The 25,621-nt window shown below is 29.7% G+C and overlaps 1 protein-coding gene across 2 annotated transcripts in view; it reads right to left on the bottom strand.

Moving 5' to 3' along the window:
* Positions 1-25,284, bottom strand: part of LOC129989116 (platelet glycoprotein Ib alpha chain-like) — a 31,345-nt gene extending 6,061 nt beyond the window's left edge. The window contains exons 1-2 of one of the 2 annotated variants that reach the window (XM_056097440.1): positions 25,140-25,284; positions 7,008-7,108 (exon numbers count right to left, since the gene is read on the bottom strand). In XM_056097440.1, the coding sequence (XP_055953415.1) occupies positions 7,008-7,057 (50 nt within the window). In that variant the 5' untranslated portion in view covers positions 7,058-7,108; positions 25,140-25,284. Of the gene's footprint in view, positions 1-2,922; positions 3,082-7,007; positions 7,109-25,139 lie in introns of those variants that run through there. The other variant, XM_056097441.1, reaches the window with a different exon arrangement.
* Between the last annotated feature and the right edge of the window lie 337 nt (positions 25,285-25,621).

Here is a 25,621-nt window from a genome sequence, read left to right as displayed (position 1 = left end):
AAGAATCTTCGAATGGTAGAAAAAGATGCTTAAAGAATCTTCGAATGGTAGAAAAAGATGCTTAAAGAATCTTCGAATGGTAGAAAAAGATGCTTATAGAATCTTCGAATGGTAGAAAAAGATGCTTAAAGAATCTTCGAATGGTAGAAAAAGATGCTTAAAGAATCTTCGAATGGTAGAAAAAGATGCTTAAGGAATCTTCGAAGGGTAGAAATAGATCTTTTATTTTTTTTTGTCCTAATATTTACAAAATTTTCGCGAGTTGAACACATTCTGCATATTAATGTTTATCAAGCAGTTCGGTATGGAGATATAAAATTATAGAGCATTTACCTATCTGTATAATCCACGGAACTGCCTTGGCTTTCCGCGTCAGGGTCCGAGATATGTCGCAGTTTACCAAAAGTTTGGGGTCTTCTAAATAGATTTATTTTTTCTCAGAAGAACTAACTATCCACATAATCACATTAATATTTATTCTTCAAAGCGTATAAGCAATAATTTTTACAAACTGTTTTTTTAATAACATAACCAATAAGTGGATTATGTCTGCCCTTTAATGCATATTTTTTAAAAAGAACTTTTTAAGCATTTATTTATAAATTTGCTTAGTAACTAAGAATAGTGTTTCTCTGCAAAATTATCTCAATTCTGATCTTGTATATAAATGGTAAAAATTTTTTTTTTTTTTTATTTGCTCATGGCCAACAAATCTATCTGAAATGGCTTAACTGTTAATTTACTTTTAAAGCATGTTGAAAAAATGTATATTAATGTAATGGGATTTAGGTAAAATATAAAGAGTGCTTCTTCATAAAGCTATTCCCACATTTTGATATCTAAGTATGATGTATTGAAAATTGCATTTTACTTGGCCTTTTCCTTATCACATATAATACGATACTTACCTGTAAATACATGTAGTTATTGACGAATTATTCTTTTGAATAATCTTAAAATGTCTAAAAAATATTACAAGTTTGAGATTCGCTGAAAAAAAAAATTGAAAGCTGCTTGAAAAAAGTTATTTATGATTTATTAAATATCTCGATAATTGAAATAGATATGTGTATCTTTTTGCCTGATTGTAAATATTTGTGAATAAGAAGAATTACTTTAGACAATAAAAATTTGTCTATCTGTAATTGTTTAAAATATTAATCTGCCTAAAAATTCCAAAAAATGCATAAAATATTAATTCCTATTATTCATATTTTTTAAAAAAATGTTATAATTGTGAAATTAGTCTTGAGAAATTAGCAAATAATGATTTAAAGTAATTTAAAATATTAAAATAGCTAGTCTGCAGCTCAGAATGTACATAATATTTTTTCGAGTATTATAAAAATTGCTGTCTCCATTTCAAAAGCAAATATTCGTTTTCGTTTACACGTTTCTAACCATTTTTTTTCACTTATATATCAAAAGCTCAATAAAAGCATTTAAAATTGGAAAACTTAAAAAAATTATTTTATGATTTCAGTCATCAGATTCTATGATATATTAACATTTCCAAATTGTTCGAGTATTTTAATAATTATAAATATTTATTGCATTTAAGTCAATTTTATTAATTTTAAAAGGTATAGTTTTAATAAAAATCTCAATTATAGAAATTCTGTTTTGTTCTGAAAGTAATTTTAAGAATCTAATGCTTTTACGTACATTCTTTTGTAGACTGCTTTTAATGGAAAAAGTAGTTTGGGAAATGAAAATTTTCTTTATTCTACTTAATTCAAAATTAGGTTAAATGATAGTGTAGAAAAAGTTGAAAAATATTTGAGGTAAGGATTTATCCAAATAAGAAATCGCACCAAAAGATATGTAATAAAGCCGTTGTCATAAATTCATTATTTGTAGTTACCTACAGAAGAGTTATGGTAATCCATTGACAGCAGCAAGGATCCAATGATTGAATCCTTGCTGATAGGTAATCCATTATTTTTGTCGAATAAATGGAAATCCTTTTTTAGCAATAACAATGTAAGATAGAAGCTATTTGCGCAGAATTAAAAATTTTTTTTTCTATTTTTTGGTGGAACAAGAAGGAAAAAAAAAAACACCAATCATTTACATTTCTTGTCCTTATTGATCTCTAAGGCTATTAGAAATTCTTCTTTCAACGACTTGCAATATTTTTGTCTACAACAGAAATAAAAGGCAATCATTTATATTTGTTTGCCCTTTTTTTCTATAATGCTATAAGAAATATCTGCTTCCGATAACTTGTAATTTTTGACTACGATAGAAGCAAAAAGCAATCATTTACATTTTTTTATCCCTTTTTGTCTATAATGCTGTTAGAAATATCTACTTTTGATAACTTGTGATTTTTTTATACAACAAGAACAAAAAACAATAATTTACATTTTTTGTCTATAATGCTATTAGAAATATCTTCTTTTAATGATTTGTCATTTCAATTCAAAGTTGTATTCATAAGCATAGATATTTGTTCAAAAAATTCGTCAATTTGAAAAAATCATAAATGCTTATAATTTCGTTGGAACAAATATTCAGAGTTTCTGTTACAGAGAAAGCATTAAAAGTAATTTCGAAAATTTAGAAAATCTGTACTACCTAATGAGATAAAAATATCCAAATTGGTATTTTTATAGACATATGGCAAAAATGTTTCATTTTTTTATGAAAACAATCTATTTGATCTTTTGAAATATTCCGAAACACGATATTGGAGCCATTTGCCTTGATCCTCTGAAATCTATGACGTCACACTTTTAACTACCTCTACAACAATTCGCTGAATTAGAAATTGAATAATTTAAACTTTTTTAAGATTTCTTGTCGAATTAATACAACAAATTATTCCAAATATGTTTGAAATCTGTGCAAGAAAATCTACTCTTTATCATCAGAACTGAAGATTTCAAATTTTAAGTGAAAAAAAGAAGCATATTTTACCTGCAATCATTGGGTTCATTAAAATACGGCATAACGGCGACTCTTCAAGTCGGAAGCTGTGGCACAGATGAGAGAAATATGGCCGCAAAATGTTTACTTAAGTTCTGATAAGATCCTCTCACAGCAAGGCAGCGAAGATGAGAGGACTTTAACCATCTACCTGGCCGCCTGCTATCTTTTGTGTTCTCGATAAATTCCTATTTATGACTCGTGACTAAGAAATCATTAGCGAGGAGTGAAAGTGAACCTCTGAATCACCGAATTTTGAAATTTCAGTATGGCTTGTAAGTGATTGCGAATTGCATCAAGCTATTGCAACAATATTTACCATTAAGAATTTTTTTCTAGGATATGAAGTATACAAAGGAATAAACAAACGAGATATTTTAACCATAAAAAAAATCTTTATGTAATTGTTATCATAAAAGTTTTAATGGATATACACTTCAATAAATTTAATGGATATGGATATTTTACCAATTTTTTATGGATATATTACAAATGGCATTAAGGGGTATGGATGTTTCACCAATTTAATTATGGCTATATTGCGAAAGGATTTAAGGGATATGGATATTTTAGGAATTTTATTATGGATATTTTACCAATTTCATAATGGATATATTACCAAGGAATTTAATAGATATGGATATTTTACCAATTTTATTATGTATATATTACTAATGGATTTAATGGATATGCATATATAACCAATGGATTTAATGAATATGGATATCTTACCAATTTTATTATGGATATATTACCAATGGATTTAATGAATATGGATATCTTACCAATTTTATTATGGATATATTACCAATGGATTTAATGAATATGGATATTTTACCAAAGGATTTACATATATTACCAATGGATTTAATGGATATGGATATATTACCAATGGATTTAATGGATATGGATATATTACCAATGGATTTAATGGATATGGATATATTACCAATGGATTTAATGGATATGGATATTTTACCAACGGATATGGATATTTTACCAACGGATTTGGATATATTACCAATTTTATTATGGATATATTACCAATGGATTTAATGGATATTTTACCAATTTTATTATAAATATCAATATTTCAATTTTATTATAAATATCAATATTTTACCAATTTTATTATAAATATCGATATTTTACCAATTTTATTATAAATATCAATATTTTACCAATTTTATTATGGATATTTTATCACTTTCATTATCGATATATTACCAAGGGATTTAATGGCTATGGATATTTTAATGGATGGAATCATGTCCGTCTGTCTGTGAACTCCATAAATTATGAAAGAGACTAATTAGCTATGTTAGTGAAATTCGATGTGCAGTTTTCACACCGATTTCTATCAACTGAATTATACAGAATCCACTAGCGTCCGTTCGCATGATAGTGAACAGTATAAAGCAACGAAATGAACAGATGAGACGTCGCATTATTCTTTTAATATTACTATTGCCGCTATGAATTAAATTTTAAACTGGTTATTGGAATATTAAATACTTCATTTAATATTACAAGAGAACACAAAATTAACTTATTCTTTAGGGGCCACGGTGGCCTGGTGGTAAGGTCTCGGCTTCATACAGAAGGGGTTGAGGTTCAAGACCCAATTCCACCGAAGAACCATCGTCTAGTGCACGTTAAATCCGTCCGGGTCAAACACCCTCCCGCTGATGTGGAAATTTGGAGAGGGAGGTGCCAGCTCAGGTGTCGTTCTCGGCATCTGACAGCGGTTCATAATCACGAGGTCCGTCCCACGAGCCTGATGTTGCTTTAAAACGGGACGTTAATATAACTAAACTAAACTAATTTATTCTTTATATGAATCTCCTCCTTTATCTCCTCATGAAGTGTAATATGAAAAAAAGGAAAAAAAAAATGTTACATGATTTAAAGAAATTATAATGAATAGAAACCAAATTGGACTGACCAATTATTTTTCTATTAATTTCTAAGAATTTGATAAGAGCTTAAGATATTAAAGTTTTCAAGTCTCCGAAATTTTCAGTCCATTTTCTTTGGGAGTTCTTGACTTGTAATGAATTGGAATCACTAGAACGATCACCTATAATTTTGGAAACTTATTATTCGCAAATGTCATTCAAACTTACATTGTTTCGTCCACTGGTAACACAATTATGTGACTTTTCTAAAAGAAATCTTGACTAAAGGATCCACTACCGAATTAAAGAATCCTTTACCTAACTCACGGATTTAAGATCTAATTACCGGATTTATCACCTAATTAAAGGATCCATATCTTAAATACATCATCTAAGAAACGGATCCATTGCCTAACTAATGGATCTATAGTTTAACTAACGGATCAATTGCCTAATGGATCTATCCCTAACTAACGGATCTATTGCCTAACTAACGGATCTATCGTCTAACTAAAGGATCCATATCTTAAACCCATCACTTAACTAACAGATCTATCGCCTAACTAACGGATCTATCACCTGATTAACGGATCTATTACCTAACTGACAGACTCATTACCTATCAAAGGGATCAATCACTAATGACATGTCATGTATTTGTGTGAGAAATCATTGCATGTAACACCCGCAAATCGTTGGCCTCAAAGTCCTAAGTTATTAATAGCAGCAATCTGGTTCTCAGCTCATCCCGGATTCTTAGATAGGATGTAGGGATTTCTTACATTGTACATAGATGGTATCATTGTATCGATTGTCTGTAGATGGCCAAAGAGGCTTTCAACCTGATACTGAAATATCATTGCTGGTGACAGTGGATATTTTTGGAATAATAAGGTGTGATTTTCAACAATTTCCCAATGATTGAAAGCTTTTGAAGATGGGACGCCATCTATCGATTACATTTGATAGTATAAAGGAGCTTCCTAAATTCCAGACCTCGTTTATTAATTTCTAAGAAACATAGTAATTGTTATTGATTGACTCCTTCGTATTCCATTGTAATTGCCGCAAATCTTGTCTTGAAAGCTTTGTATTTGACACGTTGTTTACCGTTGAATTTGTTTCGTTTTCAACATGTTGCAGCAATAAAAGTGAATTTAGAAATAAAATAAATCTGTGCTAAAGCATTGTGTAATACCATAATCAAGAGCAATGTGAAACATCATATATTCACACACTAATGGAACTAGATATATACGGTTTGAGCGGAAAGAAAATAAAGGATTTTCTTAGAAAATGAAAGTTTTCTTTTTATTGAAATCAAAATTTGATGGTTACATGAATTATTTTAAATTATCTGTTGGCTCTTCAGTTTGAAGAGCTTTGTTTTATATAAGAGAATTAGAATAAATAGAATTAAAATGTTGAGTAAACAAGTCTGTTAGAAAAGGAACCAGATTTTTCAAATTAAGTATAATTTCGAATCATACAGCAGAACATTAATAACAAAATAGTGCTTAACCCAAGGAAAATATCAGTTTCATTCTTACAAATGTGCTCTTAGACAAAGAACAACACACTGATTATTAGTAAACTATTTATCCATTCATTATCATAATTATCCACCCATTCATTCTTATCCATTTAGTTTCGTCTTTGAGCAAACTGAGGATAATCCGGCAGTTTAACCACGTATTTACCGACGGTACTTTAAAGTACCGTTTATCTTCACAATATGACTATTTTTTAAACAGTATTTGAAATAACGCAAAGAACGTATTTCCAATAGATGGCAGAAGATATCAACTCAAAATAATATTAAAAAAATCTTATATTATTAATTTAATTGATTAAATTATTTTAATTTATTAAAAAAGTATTTTTTTCTTCTTACTGGGTTTATTCTGTACCAAAACTTAACTAATGGTTCAAAAATAAATTTGAAAAATTGGTAATAAAATAATTTGGTCAATAAAGGGTAAACCATAAAATATGCAACCTCCCATTCTGGTTTCAACTCTATTTTTCTGACTGAACAATTTTTTTCGTCATTCGCTTGAGAAGTACTAATTCTTCAATTTTTCAAATCACTCTATTATTTGAACGCAATAATATTTACAACGTTTTATAGATAGCAAATATGTAAAAATTTTTATTAAAATACTTATTAATACTCACTCATCTTCGTTTCGCATCATATCGCTGCTTCCTTTTAAATGCATAGACATCTACGCCAAAATGAGAGAAAGGGCCGAGTAACCCTTATGACGCGAGATAAGCTGAAAAACAAAGATGACATTCAAAAAATTCAATTAGTAACTGATCTGTACTTAAAATAAAGGGTTAAACCATAAAATTAAACATTTACAGGGAAATTAAACATTTTTATGTGCTATCAAAATAGACAGACGATTTATTAATTCTGATGAGTATAGATGATATGCAAATGTCACATGTAATTTGTGCATTATGCCATATAATATATATAGTGAGAGGGAGAAAACAATTACGTCGATGCAAAATCAGACTCATTGTTTAATCATCAATTCGCACGTTTGGATTGTTTACATGTTTACTTCGGCTGGAAATCTCAAACAACTCTGCTTATTTATTTTATTTTTTGGAGTTGGATAACGATAGAAAGTATGCATAAGTCTAGTAGTTCCGATTGTAAATCAAAATCGTCGAAGACGAGAAGTTAAGGCTAATGTATTTGAAGAATTATAATCATTTATAAGAAAATCCAGTCATAATATACGAAAATAGAAGTATTGATGTAGGTGGAAGCCATTGTCAGTTTTCGCCACCATTGTAATACCACTTTGGAATAAAGGTAACCACTCGGAATGCTCTATTATTGTTACTTAAGTATAATTTAAAATAATGTTAAAAATATATGATATTGTGATATAGTTCATTAATGAAATGTATTAGTCATCAATTTTTAGAGCGCGTGTTAGAAATAATTAAATAAAAAAATTTATTTGGATTAGAAAAAAAGCTAAATCTATAGAATAATGGGCTAATACACGGGCCTACTAAAGATAAAATTAAGATTTTAATTAGATTAAGAAATATATATGTATGTAACATTATTTTAGTTGAAGCAGAATTCAGGTTTGAATACATAGACGAGACGTTGTATTTTTAATTTCGTTTTATTCTCTCTTTAATATCCTTCTCGGGAAAGCAATTTATTTACAAGCAGAGACGCGGACAAGGCACGTCCGCCACAGCGCAGCACAAAAGCAGAAGTAAGAAAAGGCAAAAAAGGGACGAAACAAATGATCACTAGTCTTATATAACATAGGATTTCTGGCCATGCACCAATGGAATACAAATGTTGACCTCTGACAAGGGCAACGAAAGTATCACTTTCATTTGATACGTAGTACTGATGGCGCATTATTTTTACAAAGAGATTAATTAAACCGAAAGTGGAATTGGATCACGAAATAAGAGAATATTTTTTTGGAATGAAGTTACAATGGGCTAAATTAAGATAAAATCTTGGAAATTAATTAAATTGAAATTAGAATTAAAATATAATTTGAAAAAAATTGAAGCAAGTCAAAATTTACTTTTCTCATAATAGGGCTCTGTTTTCCATAAACGTCGATTTAAGCAAGATGTAACTTTTAAATGAACAAAATGTTGGTCATGCATTTAAATATTTTTTGGTAGTATTCCGAAATATAAAACACTCTTAAAAAGGATACCTATTTCAATTTCAGAAACTTTATGAGTATTTAAGTCATTTCCTATTAACCACTTGTTTCCTTTTAATCGCTTTTCCGGTTTCAATATTTTTTTTCAATCTTCTAAATTAGACTAATCTACTCAGAAGAAAGTGGAAGTAAATAGAAAAGGGATGGATTTCAGTACTTTGCAGAAAGAGGCCTTGTTTTTAAAGCAATGACGAGGATTTTTTAATCTTTCAAATTTTAAAGATATTTGAATTTTTTAGTTGAAAAAAATTAAATAAAAGTTCCCTGTACTTTTCCTATTTTCCGTTTTTTAAGTAAAATGTCAGAATTGCAATTTATCCCTATTTTATTGATGATTTTTAAATTTTCTGTATTTTCTCGATTTTTACAGTGTGGCTGCGAAAGAGACCCTCAAATACAAAGATGAAATTTTTATTTCGGACTCTGGAAAGCATAAATCATTATAATTAATCAAATATTTAGGATTGACCACCACAGTACAGTTTCTGCATATATTTTCTGCACAAAGAAATAATATTCTTAGTAAAAAAAATGTTTTAAAACACTTTAATTTAGTATTAAAATAAAATTTTTTTTTTAATTTAATTTCCTACACCTCAAATCTTAATTTGTATTTCTTTAACACAAATACCATGGTTTCTTATAAGTAATTTTTTTTGTAACTGACTGATATAGAGTCAATATTTAATTAAATTAATCGATTAACTGAAAATTTTAAAAATATTAAAGCAATGTGTTATCATAAAGCATGCCTAAGTTTCAGAGTTTCAGCACGCCTAGAAATAATGTGGGGGTGGGGTGGGGGAGTGACGATTATAAAACTAATTATGGGCACTATCTCAGTAGTTTCCCCATATCTGAGAGGCTGATTTGTTATAATTTGATAGTATGCAATGACTGAAAATTTGGAACTCTGTTATTCAGTTGAACGCATTTCTCCAAACTTATTTTATTTTGTCGTGCGTCGTTTTCCAAAATGCAATAAACAAATATTTTTCGAACAAATGGAGAATCAAAACGTTGCAATCTAAGTAAAAATGAATGGAAATTGCATAAACCTTTTCATTTATCAAAAAAAAAAAAAAAAAATCTGCGGAATGGCTTTTCCAAAGTTTTCTCGCTTATTCATTAGTGAAGATGTTTTCTTCCTACCCTCCCGCATAAAATACGTAGTGTACATTGAGAAAGGCTACGAGCGCCACTCAAGCTGAAAGTTATATTTTCAGAGTCATTGACTGAAGCCAAAATTTGACATACAATTGTAGTCACAAGATCACATATTAAATTCCGTTTATTAAAGTGACTGCGTTTTTGAACTATCATTTTTACATACATATATACAGAATATACAAGACATGCAGACGATCCATTCTTTGACAGATTTGGTTCAAACTTTGATAGAAATCCACCCTTTAGATGCTAAAATTGTGCAAATTTCACTTATTCACTGCAAAAGTCACTGCATTTTTAAGTTAGATCTTTTTTATGCGTGCAAAAATACAGACGGCCAGTTCTTTGATCTTGATTTAGTTCCGAATTTGGAACTTCCAACATGTTAGGGAGTAAATTTGTGTACCATATTTTATTTACTTAACTCTTTGCTTTCATCATTTATTGAGTTCACTTGTACACAAACTACCATACAGAAAGATTTTCTTTGAATGGTTTCCGTTCAAAATTTGATAGAAATTTACAACTTTGATGTAAAGGCCACATATCAAAATTTTATCGGTCTATATCAAAGCGTTTTTGAACTGTCATGTTCACAGATAGATAAATTCCAAAAAATGCTTTTGGGGTTCAGGGAAGTTTAAAAAGATAAAAATTAACCAAATTCTCCAGTTCAAATTTTTTTACGATTACTATACTTTCTCTCTATATATTTCGTATACGACAAAATGAGAAAGAACAAATAAATTCTTTGGTAAACATATGAGAAGGATCGAATTTCACTCCAATCTTCTTTTATACCTTATAAACATCTAATTTACAATGAGGATTTCCCAAAATTTTCTATTTTGGTAATGGAAGTAGTAGATATCAGTAGTAATATTCGATATTTCAAAATATATAATTGGCATATATTGAATACGTAACAGGAATGGTTTGTTATATACAGACAAACATGAGAGTGCATAAAAGTACTCCAGTGATGAAACACTCAAAAGTTACATTTTTCACCCATTGTTAAGGCGTATGTTTTTCATTATTCTGAAAATGGGGCCTTCATAAATCAATTCATTCCATATCTCATATGAAACCACAGATAACATTTTTGGCTTACATTATAAAATTGAATCATTCAAAGAATGAGGATCAAAAGAGACCTACATATTTCTTAGATGTGAATTTGAAGTACCTATGACTACTGATTTTAAAAATACATAAATGTGATTTAAAGCCCCAAAACAAATTTCACCCATCTCGCTTAAGGGAATTTTATTTTATTATGTTCATAGTTAAACAAATTTAATTATAAAAATGTGTTTTTTCAGACAGAGAGGCCAAAAATGTGAAAATCATCAATACTCCCGATTTTGAATATTTTGATGATTATAATATTTTCTCTTTGAATACTTTTTATGCTTAGGAACTAAAAAGTGGATTTCTTTTGAAAATACTTTCCGTGGGTAAATGAGGCATTTTAATCAGCTCATTAACTAGTTTAAAATCTTAACCTAGATAATGAGGTGTTTATGCAAAACCATTCACCTACAGTTTTCAACAGGATATCAAATTGAAATTTCTAATACTGCATATTTGGAAGAATTCGTTCGTATCAGCAAACGCAACATGTATCAATTATTTATCTTATCAGTTCCAAAAATATGTTCCGCTGTTATCAAAAATTGTGGCTGCAACTGATTTTATTTGTAAAAGCCATCTTCCTACTTTTCATTAATATTTACATGTTTGCTCCATTGAGTTTTGAAAGAAAAAACTTGCTAGCGAATTGTAGTTTTATATGATGAATTCACACCGTATTAATATTTTAAAATATTCGGTCGGACTTTATATTCTTGCTATTTTTTTTATTTCATTGTTTAATGGCTGCGTCTATTAATAAAATATATATTGACTCTTACAATGGTGCCATTATGTACAGCATTTTCTTATTAATATATTTTATTATTTTATTTATTTCATTTTATTACTTTTTATTTATTATTCTTCCTGTATTTCCCCCTTCTTATTTTTATAATTAAGATTTAGTAGAAATGAGTGTAAGTAATAATTGTAAATTTCAAGACGTATCAAATTACAATTACTTAATTTTCGCATATATACTTGAGCTAAGAAAGCAATTCATTTTGTTAAATATCTATACATGTAAAACGCGAATATCAGTTTTTGGTAATTTACTATATTTTTTTAAGCTTAAATTACAGTTGTGTTTCGAATATTGATAATACAGCATTATTGAAACTGTTTGTTAGCGAAACTTGTATCCTCATATGGAAATACCAAATTACGAATAGAGTATTATTAGCTGCACTTATACCTATTGCTATTGCCTGTATATCATGATACATATTGTAGCTTAACATCGCTTATGTAATTTTTATATGTAATAAGAAAGGAAAAAAAAACAACAACAAACTTTTCGCAATCAATAACAAAAAAAAAACGAATATTTTTTTCATGTTCGTGGATTATGTAAAGGTATCATGTTCATGCAAGTTGGGAAAAAAATCGCCATATTCGTTATTTATTGCAAAAAAATATATTTCTTTTCTTTTCTTCTTGTAAAATTCAGGAAATTGAGATATCAATGCCGCCAATCAATAATTGAGTTTATCTTTCATAGTCATGAAATGAACGGTTTTGATTATTTAGACAATAAATGTTCGATGCATTATATTCTTAAGCTATAAAAATTAATTATATGAGGATTTTTAAGATTTAAATAAGTTAAATAGTATATATTAATTATATCTCCTTAATTAATAATAATTTCTCTTTGAATCAGGTATGATACGGTATACATCTGTCATATTGTGGATATTATATGTTTTAAATTACTTGAAAGCAAATGCAGATGTAGGCCGTTTATGACCTCCAATACTGCATATTACCAATCCTCTCTTTAAAAAAACTGGTTCATTTAGTTTCACAGTTCAATCCATTTTTAACTTAATCAATATTAATAGTAATTTATAATAAATAATATTTTATATAATCTAATAATTTATTTTAAATAATATTTTTACATCAAAGCTTTGTGACAATATTATATATTTCTTAATCTAATTTAAATCTTAATTTTCTATTTTTTTTATCTATAGTTGGCCCCTGCATTAGAACATTATTCTAAAGATTTCTCTTATTTCCTAATCCAAATACAATTGTTTTTATTTAATTATTTCAATATTTATATATATAAATAAATAATAGTATAAATATAGAAAGTATAAATTTCCACAAAATGTTCAGAAAGGACAAAGAGCGTATTTGAATTTTTTCTAAGAAAAACACAAAAATGAATACAAAGAATGGTTTGATTAATTTAACAAAGAAATTCGTTTAGATTATTTCTATTCTAATGTTTGGAGGTCTAAAGAATTTTCTGACTTTTGGAAAGTCAGAAAGTTCTTGTATTATCACATAGGAATGCAGTTGTGGAAACTAGATTTCACATCAACGAGGATATCCTTGTTGAAGCCCTCAAAGGAAATTCTTTATTTGACCTAAAAACTGCATATGATGCCATAAACTTTTATAGGGGTGTCTTAAATATTACGATCTGGACAGATTTGCTTCAGTCTGCAAAATTGGCCGCTTTTGATGTATTAAGATGATTTAGAAAAGAATAAAAAAGGTCAGGAAAAAAAGAATCCAAAAAACCCAAAGAAGTGTTGTAAATTAAACTGTTAAAAAAAAGAAAAAAATGAAACTCATTACAGAAAAACTTCAGAAGTTGTAGAAAATGATGCTTAAATGAGTGAATTGGTAATGAAAACTTTGTAATGCTTTTTTTACAGCAATCATTAAATGGTTTGTATCATAACAATAATGAGTTTTATTTCAGCCGAATCTTTAATTTTGATCAGCATCTCTTTCCTCCCAATAATATGTGAATTTTTCTAGCAAAATTCTAGGCAATTTCTTTCCTCCCAATAATTTGTGAATTTTTCTAGCAAAATTCTAGGCAATTTCTTTCCTCCCAATAATTTGTGAATTTTTCTTGCAAAATCTAGAAAATTTCTTACTCCCCCCCCCCCATAATATGTGAATTTTTTCTTGCAAAATTCCAGGCAATTTCTTTCCTCCCAATAATATGTGAATTTTTCTAGCAAAATTCTAGGCAATTTCTTTCCTCCCAATAATTTGTGAATTTTTCTTGCAAAATCTAGAAAATTTCTTACACCCCCTCCCCCCCATAATATGTGAATTTTTTCTTGCAAAATTCTAGGCAATTTCTTTCCTCCCAATAATATGTGAATTTTTTTTGCAAAATTTAAGCAATTTCTTTTCCCCCCATACTATGTGAATTTTTTCTTCAAAACTCTAGGCAATTTCTTCCCCCCCCCATAATATGTGAATTTTTCTAGCAAATTTCTAGGCAATTTCTTTTTTAATTCCTACTAGTGGTTCACACTCTCCCTGTATATATTTATATATCTAGTTCAAATTTTTAATCGTTAATAAAATACTTTTTATTCATCCACTCAAGTTCAAATACATTTTTTTTAAACTTGTTGTGGATGACACTTGATGTTAATACAGTTTTTTTCAAATATTAATTCATTAATTAATAAATTTAATTAATTTTAAATCGAGTTTTAGCAGTTTGTAATGAAGATTGAAATCAACAAGCAGTAGCTCAATCGGTAAAATGCAAGGATTTCAGTATTTTTCACATGAAGTTGAAGAATACGAGTTCAATTCTGACGAAAGTAGGAATTGACATGAAAATATTTTTTTTTACATATTACTTTTTTCCCCTTAATATGTAAATTTTTCCTGCAAAATTCTGGGCATTTTATTTTTGTCCCATAATATGTGAATTTTTCTTGCAAAATTTTAGGCAATACATAAGATTTTTTTCCTGTATGTAAATACGAGAATTCATGCAATACCAATATGCATAACTTCATGCAATACCGAATTATTGCTCACTTCCCTTTGCGTTTTCGGCTGATAAATCCTAAAGCGGTAATGCTATTCTATCGTAACCAACATGTGAGTCCTGTTCGCTAGTTTCCTCTTATACTGGGTTCATATAGAGGGAAAACACGGGATTTTTTTTTCAGATTTCAGTGGCAACTCTAACGAAAATGATTTCCCAACAACGAAGTGAACCCAATTAAAACAATAAGGGATATGGTTTTTTTACTAGATATATTGATCTGTGTCAAATATTAGACGAAATCTGCCATCGGATTGTATATTCCTGCATGTATGATAAACTTGTATTTGAAAGGGCAACTAGCTACATGAGTGAATTTTGATCTTTGCAGGACAATTATAGATGTATGCCTAATTTTGAACTAGATCCATTAAATGTGCCCGTATGAATGTGCAAACATAACTCAATAAATGCATACTAAGTAAATAAAATCTTATATGTGGATTTGCATTAAATTTGTAGATTTATATCATATTTGGAATTCAGTCGTCAAAGGGAAAAGGTTCAAATTGCATTAATTATCGTCTTGAAAGTAGGAAACTAAGCGCAAAAGCCAGCCACATTGTGTAAGTATAAGAGAAAGCTGAAAGGAGAATTCTCCCGCTGGTATTATTTTCTGTGATGCTGCTTCTTATGTATATATTTGTCTTGTCATTTATTTCCATTCATATCGTTAATACAAGTTTAAATTATAAAACTCTTCTACTTAAACCTGCATATTTAAGCATTAGAGTAAGTATAATTCAGTTAGGAAAATTTAAATTTAAAAGCTCTCGAAGAAAGAAATAACAAATTTTTATAGTTAGTTGGATACTCCAGCCCCCTAAAAAAATGTGAAATTAACCATTATTTGAAAATTTCCGTTAAAAACTGCTTTACTTTTATGTATATCAGCAAACAGTATTAATTAAAATTACTGTTTGCTTATACTTCAACGAGAAGTAATGATTTTTTTTTAATATTTAAAGAACTAATTTTGATGTTTCAGAAATCCAAGTATACATACATTCATACTTACTTAGTTATAAGTTTAATTAGTAAAACTTGCTATATTTCTCTTTATACTTAATATATTTTTTAACATATTTTATTCCATAATCTTAAAAAAATTATGAATGTTTAATTTATAGTTTTGTAAAGTAATGTATGAATAAATGTTTATTGTTTAAAGAAAAATAAATTTACTTCAAAATTATTTGAAGTAGTGAACATTAAATTTATTAATTCAATTGTCAATATAATCTCATTTATTATTAACATCAAAAGATCTGCTTTGAGGTAATCTCTTATAGTGATTTTCATATTCCTTTATGATAATTGTTCAGTTTCTTTAGTTTCATGGTTCAATTCTAGAATCTCATCCATTTTGTTCAGTAAATCTCTTATTGTAATGGCAATATTTTATTTAAAAATCAGGTTGAGGCATTCATTATTAAATATATTAATTTAGTCCTCCATATAATCCCATCAATCACTATCATCCGAGGAGTTGCTTTGAGGTAATCTCTTATTGCGATTCTCTTGCAGTCTTTTATGGTAAAATTCAGTTTCTTCAGTTTTTCCAGAATCTTATCCATTATATTTAGCAAATCTCATTGTGACGACAATATTTTATTTGAAAATCAGATTGAGGCAATGAATCTTAAACATTTCCATCTATAACAATATAATTCCATCAATCACTATCATCCGAGGAGCTGCTTTGAGGTAATCTCTTATACTGATTCTCTTGCAGTCCTTTATGGTAATCGTTCAATTTTTTTAGTTCTTCTAGAATCTCATCCATTTTGTTCAGCAAATCTCTCATTGTGACGTCATCACTATTTGATGGGTGTCTTTCTACTGATGAATCTCTACTTGCTGCAGAATTGCCCTCTTCGTTATCAGACATGGCACCGATATCTTTCTGGGTTTGGATGGAGCGTTATTTTAGGTCCTCTAAGAGAAAGACCATGAAAACCAATTACAAAACGTTGAAGAAACTAAAAAAATGTATTGAACATTTAAATGATTTTAATAACAATTTTGTAACTGATAGCATTTTGAAATTTTTGGATATATTCCTATTTGATTTACAGGATGATTCAAACGAAACAGGAGGTGTGTAGGCCTTTATGTAGAGAAAATAACAGGCTATTTTCACCTAGAATTTGCGTATTTGCATTCATGAGTACTAGGTTTCAATTTTTGAAAGAAAAAGCTTGGTTCACATTTCAACTGCTAGAGAAGAAAATTTAGCCTGGGTAATTTATGTATTTATTAACATGCTTGGCAACTTTATGAATAAAAGATGCCTAGAAGTATTTTTCCACAAAAAGAGGACACAATTGTGAAGCTGACTTTACCAGATCACACATTACTTTTTATACTGCTTTATCAGTGAAGCAGTCATGATTCTACTGCACTTAAACATTTCGGGAAGTAAACAAATTATGTAGAAGCACTCTGAGGATTACGGATCTTCTTAAAATGATCTTGAATGTTGAACAGATGTTGTTCATTCGCCAAAAATTCCATATGAGACCACAAACCAACTGGATTGCAGGGTGTTGAAGAAGTTGTAATTGCATTAATGGAGCGCGAAGTGCAGGTAGAAATAAAGCATGTACGATATCATAAGAATCGGGCAATATGGATAGTTTGAGAAATATCTTGAAGTTTTATTTTTGTAAAATATCTCTAGTGATAATGAGATGCTAAACATTGATTTTGATGTTCATTGCTCGGATGAAAATGGATGATGAATGTTCGTGACAGGTGCTATGGAGTGATGAGGTACTTTCCATATGAATGGCGCTTTAAACATACGTGGATGTTGGATTTTATTCTTCAAGAAATACTTTTGTATGCTCTAAAACTGACAATGTTGTGTGGCTTCATCTCCCCTTTCAATCACTGAACCTTACTTCTGCGAAAAAAAAAATGGCCTTCAGACAAAAGTTATTTTCTTTACAGAATCTAAGTAGACATTGATGTTTCTGAATTTGGCATTCTATTGCTTCAATTTAGAAACTGTTTTAAAGTCATGATCATCTATCTATCCAATACAATTTCATGAATCTTCAATATATTGAAAATAACTCTCTAATCACTTTGTGAACTAAAAAGTTTGCTTAATAGGAAGCGTTATGGTCACCTAGGTCACCTTTTCTAAATCTTATTGAATTTCAACTGTGGGATATTTAAAAGGATGTGCTTATAAAAACAATGTTTTGAACTTGGCTATCTTAAAAAAGAGAATTTTGAACATGTGTCCCATCACCAAGCGAATGACTTACGTTCTATCATGGAATATATTGTGTTTCGAATGCATCCTTTTGTGTATAGTTTAGAGTTTTGGATAGAACAATTAGATTTTACAAAATTTGTACTAAATTACTGAACAGCTGACATTTAATAAAAAAAGAGTATTTCAAAAAATTTGATCTAAATTACTGAACAGCTGACATTTAATAAAAAATGACTATTTCAAAAAATTTGATCTAAATTACTGAGCAGCTGACATTTAATAAAAAATGACTATTTCAAAAAATTTGTTCAAATACTTTTGTATAATATAAAAGAAATTCCCCCGTATTATTCATTTGCTATTCCAATAATTATCATAAAAATCATTTGTAAAATATTTTGCAGAAAATTGAAATGATCAAATGGTATTTGATAATCTTATAATCTATAAATTTCTGTTAATAGTATAAAAAAAATAAATTTGCCAAATAAGATATTTTGCGTTGGTTTCAAATGTGTTTTTTGCAAAAATTATTTCCGAATCCTCCACCCACAAAATTATCTAATGGAAATAATTTAAAAATTCATTCCATTGGATTTAATTCATTTCATTCAATAATAAATCAGATTCCCAAAGCTGGATACTTTCTGTAGCATCTGGTTTGCATCTCGCCTTATGTTTTTGGTAAGCTGATTCCATATCTAAACTTTAATAAGTGGCAAATTTCCAACTAGGAAGACTAGACAGCTGTCTCGGTTTGGAAGGCGTAGAGCGGGAAGGAGAGGCAAGCAAGTTGAGTTAAGAACTTTCTAGTTGCCAAATAAAGGTTAATAAAAATAAAATTATTTGTTAATATATTATTATTAGTGTTGTATCATACCCAATTTATCTTGTTTCTATATATCTCATAACGTTCTGTTAATTGTTATAATATTTATAAAACCGAACATGTACTTCAATAATATTGTGTGTAATCTTCAATAATATTTGTGGGCCGCTGTGGCTTGGTGGTCAGGTTTCGGCTTCGGAACCGGAGGGCTTCAGGCTCGAGACCCGATTTTATTGAAGAACCGCCTCGTAAGTGAGCCTGATGCGTGTTAACTCCATCGGGACCAAACGTCCTCAAGAAGATGTGGTGTAGAAGTTTGAAGAGGGGGATGCCAGCTCAGGTGTTGCCTTCGCCGTCTCAACGCGGTTCAAAATTACGAGGTCCGTCCCAAAATAGGCCTAGTGTTGCTTTAAAACGGGACGTTAATATAACTGAACTGAACTGAACTGAACTGAACTCAATAATATTTGTAATAATATTGCTCGCCTTCTCTAATGCTATTCGCTCTTCTGGTGTGGAAATGAATGAAAAAACAAACAAATTCTTATTCAAAAAGTTATTAAAATAAAAAAAATGTTAACCTAGATTAAATCATTTGCATGTTTAAAAGATGCTGGAGTATGAATTTAAATTGCCCATTGTATGGAAGAAAGGGCTCTAATAATGTGCACTACATTCGATTGCAAAATATTTTAATTTGTTAATGTCGAATGTATCAATTAATAACACCAGCCTGTAAAAAAAAACAAATTTTTTTTGTTTGTAGAATTTTAATTGATTTATATCAGCAATGATGATGTCATTCCAAAATGCAAACTAAATTTTATGTAATACGTAATGATTTTTTACAAATGACGATGAAAAATTTAACAAAATGCAGTATAATGCATACAGTTGCAATTGTAGTTACTATTAACTAAACACAATAATGCTTTTCGTTTACAATATTATGATAACTTTTGTGTTTTTCTTGAAGTCAAGAAGCTTCTTTTTCGAGTTTTTCGTTTATGGTCCACATCACTGTCTCTTTTTAAAGACCAACAGTAATCGGCCATCATGTTAACATCCCACCGTCGATATCTGCGTTCCATCTCCTTTATATCCTGGTGGAATCTTTCACCTTGCTCGTCACTCATTTTTCCTAAATTGTCTGGGAAGTATTCCAAATGTGAGTGAAGGAAGTGAATTTTAATGCTCATATTGCACTCCAAAAGATGATAAGTACGTAATAACTCAGTTACAAGTTCTTTGTAATTTCCTTTTCTCTCATTTCTCAAAAAACCTTCTACGACATCTTTAAATGCAACCCAAGCCTGCTTCTCTCTATTTGTCATACATTGTTCAAAATTGGAATCTTTAACTAATTTCTTTATTTGTGTTCCATCAAATACACCTTCTTTAATTTTAGCGCTAGACAATTTTGGGAACTTCAATATAAGATACTCAAAACATTTTCCACCTTTATCCAAAGCTTTCACAAACTGCTTTATGAGTCCCAATTTTATATGAGGTAGAGGCAATAAAATATTTTGTGTATCTATTAAATATTCATTTAAAATATTTTTCTTACCAGGAATCTCTTCTTGTCTCTTCGGCCATATCTTTTCTATCCAATGACTTTTTCTGTCCCATTCACAAATAAAGCACGGAAATTTAGTAAATCCACTTTGTTGCCCGAGAAGCAGACCTATAACCTTTATGTCACCAAATATTGCCCACTTGTGTTCAGTGTATTTTATTTTAGTGAGAAGCATCTCCATACTTTCATATGATTCTTTCATGAAAACGGAATGTGCAACTGGAACTGATGCAAGTTTAGATTCGTTATGCAATAAAACTGCTTTTAGACTCCTCTTTGAGGAATCTATAAATAGTCGCCAATCATTCGGATTATAAGGAATATTATCTTCTAACTCATGTAACAAACCAGGTATGTCAGCACATTAAACCAAGAAGTTATCAAATTTGAAAAATGATAAAAATTGCTTTTCTCGATTCCTGTGCCAACTAAACGACGTATGTGTCGTTAGTAAATTTTTCTCTTTTAACCGAGAGCCTAATAATTCTGCATTTTCTTTAGTTAAACCTAAATCACGAATTAAGTCATTTAATTCGGCTTTATTAAATTTTTCTGGTACTTCATTTTTCATGGTGAAATCCAACTGCCATCTATGTTTTGAATTTTGAAATAAAAGGTTTTTTTAAATACAATTATAAGTATTTATTCAATATAAATGTATTATTTAATCTCAATGAAGTAAGAGGTTTTCAGAATTTATTTAAACAAGTAAACATACATACTTTATTAATTTATCCTATCCAAATCGCAAAAAATCTGTGCATTTTTACTTATTTAAAAATTTTACTTTTCAAAAAAACTGTACGTGATACGTAAAAACTGATAATATTTTTGAAATAAGCATGCGAAAATAGATAAAAAACAATTACTTTTAAAACAAGAAATTGTTGCAGGCTGGTGTAATCATTATTATTTTAAACTAGAAAATGTACAACTCTGAAGATTAATAATTCTCAAATGAACAATAAAAAAAACAAATGCTTCTTGAAAGAAAGGATAAGATTGAAATTGTGTTCATTGTTCCTACAAAAGCAACATTAATTGATTACAACATTCATTTACTCTATGCTGCCATTAGAAGTTTCGATTTTTTCATACAAGTGATGTGAGATATATAATTTTCATAGTTTTCTTTGTATTTTCAATTCAGTTTTATAAAATGTGATATTTTTGCAGAATATCTGGCACAGATTATTAAATGGACGTAGAAATATGCATTTAAAATGGTATTATCGATAATTTTTTTCTTTTACTGTTTTTCAGATGAATTCTACGACTTGAGAAAATGTATAATGATAAGCAAGCTTAATCAACTCTTTAATTAATATGCTTGTCAAAATTTATACAGTTTTTCTTTTTGTCGCGTGACTATTTTAAGCCAATTTTTGCGCAGTAGCTTCTGAGGGTAAATACCACTGAGCACCCCGAGAGCAGAAGTCTGACTTCTAGCTCAAATGAAGATAGCACACACACACACTCGCTTTCACAGCCCCTTTTTACAGGGGGATTCATTCCCACACCTCACAGAGAGAACACAAGGGAAGAGAACAACCATGCCCGAACCAGGACTCGAACCCTAGATAACGGGGAAGGAACGCCTAGATAACGGGGAAGACGCGCTACCCCTAGGCCAGGACGTTTATACAGTTAACTTCTGTATAGCATAAAATGAAAGGAATAGTGATCAGTAGATTCAATCTATTCACTAATTAACATGTTTGTTAAATTTTACGCAGTAAATTTTTGTATAACTTCAAATGTGTTTTATTAATTTTTATATATGTTATAAAACGCTTAGGAAAATTGATTGTTTTGCGAGAAAACACCCCTCATTTTGAAAAAATGGATAGTTATCAGTAGGCTCAATCAATCCTCTAATTTATATGCTTGTCAAAATAATAAATTTTTGTATAGCATGAAATGTATTTTTAAATACATTGTGCAAAAATTTATTTTGCAAAAGAAAGCCTATTAAAGTTTTACTCAAATGTCGTGACTCTTAATTAATTGAACGCATAGAAATGAAAGTTCTTGAGAATCATTGGTTTAAACCGTTTGGTAGGTGTGAGATGTCATCAGATCGAGGGATTGCCTTACGAATATTCATTGTTTTGTCCGTGATGCTATAACTCATCCGAGAGACGAATAAGTACATTTTTTACTTTCTCGTGTACAACTATAGAGAAAGGATTGTAATTGTCAAATAATTCGAATAAGAGATTTGACGAATCTCCACTTTTCAGACCACCTTTTGAATTCGAAAATCACATTTTAGCAATCTGTTTGTCTGTCTATCTGTGACAAAAATAATTCAAAAACGCTTTCAGCTAGACACACAACACCGCTTCATGCCCCTGCAACTAAAAGCCTCTGATTAATTAAACAGTGTAATGAGCATGAAGTGGGAGAGATATGGAAAGACGCTTCTGTTCTATCCATCCCTGTGACTATTGTTCGACGTCTGGCATTTATTGATTGAAATTTGGTTAGAGGATTTTAATATTGGATAAAAGAAAGCCGAAAGCAATGAGCTGTTTGAAATAAAAATGGGAAGTAGCTTTGGCTTATAAAGCAAACCATCAGACATAAACTGAAAACTTATACTAATTTACATAAACAGACGTAGCTATATAGATGAAATTTGGTGTACGGTCTTAACATCAAACTTGTCGATTTTCATCAAATTTTGAACAATATTCAGAGGAAATCTATCTGCTCGGCTGTTCATTTGGAAGCTAACAGGATAACTATAAAACGAAGTAAACTAGATAGATAAGATTTAGCACACAGATGTAACAGCTATAGACACATATCGAATTTTCAGCAAAATTCCACAATGTTTGACGGCCTCTATTTCCAGAAGCATGTAAACTCGATAATTAAAAAAACAATGATAAATATATCAAATTTGGTATGTGATTTTGTGACTACATTTGCGGTTCGAAGTCAAATTTAAATTCAGTTCGTTGAGGAAAAATGCGTTTAATACACAAATTCAATTTTCGGATACTATTAACAGCATGCTAGAAATTTTTTTTACCAAAAAAAAAAAAAAAAAAACTCGTCAAGGATCACAGAATAAACTTAGTAAATTGCTGAATATACACCAATGGTTAATATTTCGTAACTATTAGCATATTAATTATTGTAACATACAAGGCGTTCCCTATGGTAAATTGGGCCGTGGTGGCCTGGTGGTAAGGTCTCGGTTTGTGAGCCAGAGGGCTTCAGGTTCGAGACTTCATTCTACCGAAGAACCGACCTGTAAGGGGATCTGTTGCACGATAAATCCGTTAGGGCCAAACGTCCTCCATTTGGTGTGGTGTGGTGTTTTGTGGAGAGGGAGTGCCAGCTCAGGTGTCGTCCTCGTCATCTGACCGAGGTTCAAAATGACGAGGTTCGTCCCAAAATAGCCCTAGTGTTGCTTTAAACGGCTCGTTAATATAGCTAACTAACCCTATGATAAATTTATTAGAGAGTGTACGAGAAAGTTTTAGAGAGACCACTCCGACTGGTTCTTTCTTGTGTACGAGGTATACGAAGAGATGTTGTAATCGTCTATAAAAATTTCAATCTGGAGAGTTTGAGTCGTGGACGTATCTCCACGTTTCAGACCTGCCTCTCTTGAATACGATAATTGAAAAATTCTAGTAGGATTTAACTTGATACATGATATTGGCGCTAAATTTATAGATGACTTTCAAGTTTTGAAAAAAAATCCATTTGCAGGAAATGTGTCTTTTCTCGTGCAAGTGAACAAAATTGTTACAAAATATAAGGGTTAAATAAATAAAATTGGGCACACCGTTTTAACATTTAAACTACAGTTTTGCATCCAATTTTGAACCAATTCGCCATTGGGTTGATGGTGTGACAGTTTGCACATTCTCGTGCAATGAATGCGATAAATAAATAAAATTAAAAACAGTAATGAAAAAAGAAAAACGCTACGACATATGCTGTGAAAGTTTGTAAGTGGCTTCATTTCTAAAACTTTTGTGCCTTGTGTCCAATTTTGGTTTCTTTTAATCAGAAAAAAAAAAAAACACATACAGAATGCATATACGAAATTGTTGCACTTCAAAGTACTATTTAACCCTTTCTAGAGTTGTGGGAAGCATGCTTTCCACCAAATTTACCAATCTTTGTATGAAATTATGTAGGTTGGCATCAGTTCTGACACATTTTTTTAGTTAGTCAGAAACTTAGATGCTTCAGTTCTTTATCTTACACAAAATGATGTGTCTTGATTTGTTACTTAATTATTAATGAACGAAATTAATTAATTAATCAAATTAAATGTATGCTAATAAGCTAAATGAATCCCTTTTCTTATTCTAATTTCAAGCCTAAAAATATTTATCCATAATATGACTAGAAAAAAATGGCCCTTTAAAGGGTGAAAGCACAACACGTTCGTGCAAAACTTGGTCGGGGACTCTTCAGTTTTCGACTCAAACAGAAATGAAATTTTAACGCTTTTATTTCTTATTTTTTTGCATTTCTTTTAACATAGACCTAAATACTAACTTATACAATTATCACTTTTATTTATTCTACAACAGAAAGCATTTTATAATTTCTTTTTAAACTAAGAAAATGAACTAATCTTCTTTTTTACACGCTGTTGATATCATTTAATAAATTGTTTCTAAAAGAAACATTTCATACTTTTTAACAACAAAAATATCTGCTTATTTTGAAAAAAAAAATAGTATGGAAAATGACATTTATAGGAAAAAAAATCCATAAAAATATAATTTGACACCGAATAATATTTGTTTTAAAGAATAATCTATTTAAAAAAATATTTACCTTCTCAGCAAGAAGAAATAACTAGCAACACCTGCCGTTTCAGCGACACAGTTTGAATGGGAAGGCGTCTTCACCGAGTTTTGATAAGACCTGTGATAACACTTTTATTATGGTGAATGTTATCTTTCAATCCACTCGGAGATATAAAAATTCCGAATAGCACATCTTGCTTTGAAACAATGCCCCCGATATGCAACTTAAGTTGCAGATGCTTCGGTTTTTTTTATCAAGCCTTTCAAGTTTACAATTAAAATGAGAGAAATGAAATAACGGTGAGATAATCAGTTTTATAGTGTTTAATATTTAATCTTTCAAAACAAATTTCAATAGCTCCACTCCATTGATTTTTTGTAGATGTAACTCATTTCATTCTTAATTGCAATAGCTCAAAATAGCATTTCAGTGTCATTTTTACTTTCTCTTATGTATGCAGAAGGTGCAGTAATCATATAAAAATTCAAGTTCCAGATTTTGACGAATTC

This window comes from Argiope bruennichi, chromosome 10, assembly GCF_947563725.1.
Source record: "Argiope bruennichi chromosome 10, qqArgBrue1.1, whole genome shotgun sequence".
NCBI classification, from domain to species: Eukaryota; Metazoa; Arthropoda; class Arachnida; order Araneae; family Araneidae; genus Argiope; species Argiope bruennichi.
The sequence above is the reverse complement of the archived record's forward strand: the minus strand, read 5'-3'. Positions and strand labels throughout refer to the sequence as shown.